We start from the raw sequence: 7,913 nt of genomic DNA, 5'->3' as shown, positions 1-7,913 counted from the left end.
GGTTATGGTTACACTTCATTGATTATGGTTTCGATAGGTTATGGTTATACAATCACACAATTATCACAAGGGGAGAGGAGAGTGGAAAAGAACGTGCAGGAAAAAAAAGGATAATTATGACTAATTAAAATAAAATAAAATTTATAAAATTAATTAATTACATTACTGCCCTTATTAATTTATTTATATTTAATATAAGTTAATTTATTAATTAAAAAAGTTTGAGGTTATTAGATTGTTCTCGCATTCTCGTAAATCACAGGGGTTCTCGTTTGAACCTCCACCTATATATATATAGGAAGACTTTGAATATATATAGATAGATGAAGTCGTTGAAGGAGAAGTATGTGGCTTCAAATACAATACAAGCTTGTGGATATCAATATAAAGCCTACTTATCTTCAATTTTCTTTAAATCCATCGTAAACTGAATATCGCGAACATGAACATGAACATGAACATGAACATGAACATGATGATGAAGATGAAGATGATGTTAGTTTTGCTTTATCTTATCAATCATCTTGATGCATCTCCGGTTTATTTTCACGGTCGATCATCATTAGCATTAGAGTGGCCTAAAGGATTAGAAAAGCCTAGGGAGAATCCTTTACCAAACTCACGACCCTCTTCTGATCCTATTGGTCCAAAGTCAATACCCGTTCATGATCCTACTGTTCCTCGTCCTCCTATGTACAAGATGGTTCCTCCTCCTATCTACAGGCCGCCTCCTATGGAGCACCTCACCACCAATCCACATGATCCGTACGCAAACCCCACTCCTTCTGATAGAACTACACGTCTTCGTGCTCGCTCTTGTAAAATTGCTTGTAAAAGGGTTATTGATCTTGCTGTTGCTCAAACTGGTGCTCCACCTGATGATAGTTGTTGGGCAGAAATCGGCAAGGCTGCTGTTGAACAGCTTTGCACTGATACTTGTAATCAGAAAAAAAGTGAGATTCAGCCTATTCTTGTTACAGCTGGTAAGGCCGCTTTTGATGCTTGTGCCAATTCTGGCGCTGATCCTCCTGCTGTTGCTCCTGCAGACGCGGATTTCCCTTAAGCATGGAAACTATATATATATATATATATATATATATATATATATATATATATATATATATATATATATATGTGTGTGTGTGTGTGTGTTAGGTTAGGTACATTTTTTCTCAACTTTAATGGCCTCATATAGTTAAATATCATCTTAAATAAAAAGGACATTTTTAGGCGTCTAATTCACATTAATCGTGAGGTACTTTGACGTAAAAATATATATATATATATATATATATATATATATATATATATATTTGTGTTTATCAAATTCCCCCACACTTAGATCATTGTCCGTCCCGGCAATGACTTAAGTTAACACGTAATTATAAAAATCGAATCTAACGAGGATGTGAATTAGACGCCTAAAAATGTCCTTTTTATTTAAGATGATATTTAACTAAGATGATATTTGACGGGTGTCGAGTCCGGCAAATAATATAATTTATGAAATATAAGCCTATTATCTCTTATACACACTTGTGATAGCGATAAGTAGGGTCGTCTCCTCAGGGACTCGAAGTTAACCGTAAGTCCAAGACGTAACCGCGTGCAAATTCATTGACATTAAAACAATATATAAAAAGGGGGGGTTGGAAGATTTATAAAAAGCCTAAATATGCAAAATAAATTGGAAGCTTTAAACAATAATAAGAACGAGACTAGTAATGAGCATAAATCAACTAATCATTTGGATTATATATCATCGACTCGTTTAAATAAATACTTTCTCGATAGAATTCAGTTTGGCGTGAACATTAAACACGCGCCAATGCCTCATTTGTTACAAAAGCACGATTAGTATAAAACGTTTTACAACTAATCTCTAATTAGCTAATCTAGTCTAGTCAAGGACTTAGAGTTCAATTGATAATCGCATTAGGACCAACAAATACCAAACCTAACCAACAATCGGACGCCGATTATTTGGGTTAGATTGTACAACCTTACGACACTTGCAACCAACACTCACGCATCAATTGAGTATCGACTGCTACTCCAAGAAATCTAAGAACAATTACGTATTCAAAAATTCCTCTAGCATAACGAGTTCAAATCAGAAAAAGCAAGGGATCCAACTTACAAATTCCAACTTAAAATGTATAGGACTGAAATTCAAAGGCTGTACAAATAAATTCAATCGATTGTGGAACAAAATTGAGTCTCAACTCATCCAAATTTCAAGTCAATTATATACCCATTACTAGAAATAAAAATTAACTACTCATGTCTGAAATATATAGAGTCATGTACCTATTGAAATCGAGAGAAATTAACAAGGAACCTGGGAAATTATCTTCAAAAAAATTGCTCCTTGAATCTGGAATTCGGTCCTTGTGTTCTGCCCTTTTCAATCGGCACCCTCTCCTTCTCAGCCTCTTCCTCTCGTCTTCTACCTTCAACCGAACAGCCCTTTCCTCGTGACCGACTTCTCTTGCCTCCACCTGCTGTCTCCTTCTCGACTGCTTCCTAATCGAACAGCTTCTAGTCTCACTCGGTTTTTGTTTGCTGCTCTCTATCGACAGCTCTCGTCCTCTCTTTTTCTCTCAAACGACAGCCGGCTGCTGCCTCTCCCCTCTCAATCGACAGCCTCTGTATGCTGTCCCTCTTTCGGTTGCTTCTGTACCGACAGCCCCTATCGACAGCTCGTACTCGCCCATGATCTCCTGCTCTCGCTGCCCACGATCTCCTGTTGCACGACCTCTCTCTCGCTGCCCACGTCTCTCGCTCTGTTTCTGATTTGGGCTGCTGTTGTGGGTTGTTTCTCTTCTTCCTTGATGGCTTGGGCTGCTGGCTTGGGTAAGAAAACTTGGGCTGCTGCTATGGGCCAAGAAACACATAAGTAACACATTTTTTCTCAACTTTAATGGCCTTATATAGTTAAATATCATCTTAAATAAAAAGGACATTTTTAGGCGTCTAATTCACATTAATCGTGAGGTACTTTGACGTAAAAGTATATATATATTTGTGTTTATCATTCTCCATGAATAATTGTATCAGATTCTATGCCTATATAGTTATACACACATTATATATATATAGTAACTCGGCTGATCTTATTGTGCGACGGTTATAAGGATTTCCCGCCTAAACATGTATGTAGACACAACTTACATTACATTACTGGTTCAAATGGGCCTATTTAGTTGACATTTGTCCCTGTAAACATAATTGATTTTCGTACGAAAAGAGATTTCTTTTCAAAGACTTAAATAAGCAAAAGTATGGATTTCCATTCCCATACTTATAAGTCTGATCTCTACAACATCACCTTTATTACAAGAAATTTGTAAATTACGTTTTGTTGTTGCATTTGCTACACATGTATCTTTTATCCCCATATACATTGCATAAGAAATGACCATATTCACATAGGAGGAGGAGGAGCACAAGGAAGTTTACAAGCACGGGTACGTACCCCTTGGAACAGGTCGAGTAACATCAGGGCGATTACGAATGGGGAAACCTTGACCACTGTGAGGTAGATGATTAAACGTCAGTAATGAAAGTAAGCACCATCCGTTAAGTACAGGTTTTCTATCTTTCGTTTGTGTTCACAATAAATTGTTTAATTTTATTTAACTGCTTTACTTAAACTATGCCCGTTAATTATAGGTTAAAGTCATTTTGTTTCAATTGAGCATTCGTATCTTAATAATATAAAAAGCATCTACGTTAACGGGAGCTTTCAGATATTTAAATTGAACTATGTTCTCGAAGTTATGGATCTAGATTGTGTGTTAAGGGATCAACGTCTACTCTTAACGAAAAGAGCACGACTATGACTAAAGAAAAACGATTTTTCGATTGGTGGAAGTGACCAAACCGCACGTCGTTAATGATCATCAAGACTTTTCGCTTTTTGTGGCCATTCGAGGAGCAACCGTAGAATCTAGTTTAGTTCGAATATTTTGTCGATCAACAATTTAATGGTACATGAAAGACTAATGCTAGTACCGGAATACTTAAATGGAGAAGTCCAACACTACTAGAATCATGACTTTCACTTACGAGAATTATCGACATACAGAATCTGTCAGTGATTTTCGACGGATCACTGACAGAAATCGACTGCGGCAACTTTTCCCGACCACAAATCATCACCACTTATTTACATGATAAGTCGCTAGGCATAAACATATATCATGTATTAATTAATTAACATATATTAATTTGTTTCACAATGTGTTTGTTTCATATGTATTCATGTCAAGCAGATGAAAAATCCAACGATTTTTATAAAATTGTTCGTAAATTGGATATATATATATAGAGAGGGGAGGGGAGGGGAGGGGGGGGGGGGGTCATGCGAGGAGCCGGTCAACTTACAAGAAATGTGATAAGGGTTAAATCACATGTGATTTCAGAGCAAAATCATATGCTATACAACATGTCTAAAATGTGCGATTGGTCAACACGACCAAGCTCGCGTGAAAACTCACACGTGTAACTCATTATTTATTGAATCATAACACTAAAGCATAAAAAAATAACCACAAGGGTGGTGCCGGATTGGTTTGAGCTTGGCTCCAAAGGTCAAAAGTACCCGGAGGTTCCAGGTTCAAATTCAATGAGGAATAAAAATCCCCTTGTGGCCACGGAGGTTCAAATGCGGTGATTCCGGGCTATCTGCAAAGCAGGTGATCGTCCTGGAATTAGTCGGATCATATAGTGGGTTGGATATCCAGGTTAATAAAAAAAACATAAAAAAATTTAACGAGCAAAATAATTTGTTGAGACTGTTTATTCAACGAAACAAACAACCAACAAATTTTTACACACAAACAGAAAACAACCATAATACAACAAACAACCATTGTCATTTGTCACACTTCAGACAGAAAAACAACAACCAAACCGACAAACGTCGAACAACATATATCATAATCGAAAAGACAACCATACGAATACGATATGCAGCAGCCACCACGCGCGTACGACCTTGAGTTTAAGGAGGACCGACGCTGTCTTCAGGAGCAGGAGCAGGAGCAACAACGCTAATATGATTTGCAGCAATAAAATAACGCATAGCAGCAGGGCACGACCACGACCATGACCATGACCATGAACATGCTTGGGAGGGATTAATTGATCCCAATGAGGAATAATATTACCACGTGAACCCAGGTGTTGAATGGGCTTCGGTGCAACTAATTGATTCGGATCATTAAGATAATTACCGGCCGGGAAGTTATGAACATCGGCACAATGAGGAGCTTGATCCTGTTGAGGATTTGGCGGACCCTGGAAATAACCGTAAATATTCTGACCATTGTCAATGGCTGCCTCGGTACCATCAATGACTGTCTCCGTCTTTACGCGGCCCTTAAAGAGTGCACTTGATCTGTGGATCAGGTAAAGCGACAACAATACCAAAACTAGCATCATCTTCATCTTGTTCGCCTGCATTCGATTAAAATTTCGTAGAAAAAAGTACTTTGTTAGTGGAGGTTTACATGAGTCGACATACGTTAACTCTTTTTTTTTTTTTTTACGATAACGTGATCAACAGTAAACAAGTGAGCCAAGGCCCGTGTTTAACACACGATAAGTGTCCTTAAAACAGATTCGCCTCAAACGATGCGTTTGTTTTCCAGGATACAACGACGTATGCACACGCCTCAATTGTGATGCATTATTTCTTAGTTTCTTCCAAAATTATAATGTCCCATATCAATATTTTTTTTCATGAAATGTCTTAATTATATATATATATATATATATGTGTGTGTGTGTGTGTGTGTGTGTGTGTATGTATATATATATATATTAAAAATATTATACGTCTTTGACCTCCGAAGTACTTTTAGACTGATCGAGTCTAATTAAGTTAATGAATTAGAACTGTCATATATTTTCTTTACTTTTAAACTAGTGTGCAGTTTCAGGGTCTTCGATAGTTTATTATTCTGTATCACTTTTTTACACCGATCAACAGTGTCGCCACTCAGGCACTCATTATATGTTGCATTTGATACATAATAAACCTTTCATTTGTCACATAATATGGTTATTGATAAATTTAGGGGTTGTTTATCAAATGCTTATTGGGTATGTGCTTACTAGCAATAGTCACCATCATCATTTATGTATCATCTAACATTATCAACCATCAAATGGATTGTTGATAAGCGTTTTAGCCGATAAACACTAACCGGGTAAGACTGTAAGAGTCTTCTCCCAGACTTATCAGGAAAGATTTCAGTCACTGTTATACCTCTTACTGATTAAGATTCTCGATCTTTGTCATTCTCACGCATTAAGATAAGYAACCCTAGTAAGAGCTTAAYCGGTAAGCGTTCGGTAAACARCCCCTAAGTTYAGGAAATACGTAAACTATTAATCTTGTAATTATTTATTAAAATATTTCAAAAAGAGGCTTTATCAAATCCTTATCGGGCTCAACCAATATTGGGCTTTTTGGGCCTGATACTATGCTTATCTTGGGCTTCGGTCAATTTCAAGCTTGTACCCCATGACAAAGATGGCCAAAAATCAATCTTAGGGTGGTCCTAAATCGGTTCCCTCGTAGGTTAGACTCCGTCACGGTTTCGATAAAAACTCGGATGGCTGATTCTATGCTTGGTAACTGGTTCCGGGCTCGTTGGGCCAATCCCGAAAATCCATGCATTTATTTAAATATTGAATATGTTGAAATTTTTGGAATTTTTTTTTGAAAATCTTGTATTATAATTAATAAAAACTTAAAAGAAGTTGAAAATCGGTCCAATACATAATCATCCCAGACCGGACTATGAAATTCAATAAATTTGTAGCGGTCCAGAACTGTCAGGGCAAAACCCGTCCCAATCAATCCCAATTCCCAAGTCGGGTCAGGCCCACACAACTAATATTTGTAACCACAGAATGTTAATGGTTTGAGAATTTAATGAGTTACTCAAACTTATACTTAGTAATTTTCGAGATCGAGTAAATACCAAGCACTAAGTAAAACTCATTTAACTTAACGAGTCAAATTTCATAACATCAATATTCGACTTAGGGACTGTTTGGCAATTGCTGAATGATTTAGTGCAGAATGATTAAGTGGTCTGAATGATTAAGAGGCTGTAATGATATAGTGCAAAATAAAATATAATTGTTTGGTAATTGTATACAATGAAATTAGGGCTCTTAATGGTTAAGGGAGATCCATGATACAAAATCATTCAGAGGGTTTTAGAATCATTAAGAGGTGGACTTGTTTTTTGCCAAACAAGATTCACCTCTTAACGATTCAGATGTTGCCTCTTAATTGAAGTATTAAGAGATACACAAACAACCCCTTAGCTTTTTTCGAAAGTTGAGCCATATTTTTTTAGCCGAACATATTTGTTCATAAAGCATAGAATCAAAATATCGATTCCGGCCATTAAAGAAGTTCACTCAACTCGAGTTCATAATTGAGCTTATAAAGCTTTACTACAGGTCAATAATGTATAACACAAAATTGTGAAACTCACATTAGAGCTCGAGCTCGAATACTGAAAATTGTTCGAGTTCAACTCTGATATTATTTTTGCAAGTCGATCCCAAACAATCTAATACTTCGACTCATAAACACCCCTAGTGCCTAGTGCACCATTGAATCACTTTCTCGTATGGATACGTTTGCATGTTCTCATTCTTAGTAGTATATAAATAGCACTCAACCACAAAGGTGGTGCCTGATTGGTTTGTGCTTGGCTCCAAAGGTCAAAAATACCAGGAGGTCTCAGGTTCAAATCCAAGAAGGAATAAAAATCGCCTTGTGGCCACGGAGGTTCAAATGAGGTGACTCCGGGCTATCTGCAAAGCAGGTGGTCACCCTGTGATTAGTCGGCTCGCATAGCGGGTTGAATATCCAGGTTAAT

At 37.0% G+C, this 7,913-nt stretch overlaps 1 protein-coding gene across 1 annotated transcript; it reads left to right on the top strand.

Annotated features, from left to right (window-relative positions):
• The first annotated feature begins 438 nt into the window (after nt 1-438).
• On the top strand, nt 439-3,702 carry LOC112500980. Its single transcript, XM_025104602.1, has 2 exons — nt 439-983; nt 3,436-3,702. The coding sequence occupies exons 1-2, from the start codon at nt 443-445 to the stop codon at nt 3,543-3,545; spliced, it is 651 nt and encodes a 216-aa protein (XP_024960370.1). The 5' UTR covers nt 439-442; the 3' UTR covers nt 3,546-3,702.
• The last annotated feature ends 4,211 nt before the right edge of the window (nt 3,703-7,913 follow it).

Source organism: Cynara cardunculus, assembly GCF_001531365.2.
Source record: "Cynara cardunculus var. scolymus isolate 2C chromosome LG 17, CcrdV1, whole genome shotgun sequence".
NCBI classification, from domain to species: Eukaryota; Viridiplantae; Streptophyta; class Magnoliopsida; order Asterales; family Asteraceae; genus Cynara; species Cynara cardunculus.
Note: the sequence above shows the minus strand (reverse complement) of the source record. Positions and strands in the feature narration are given on the sequence as shown.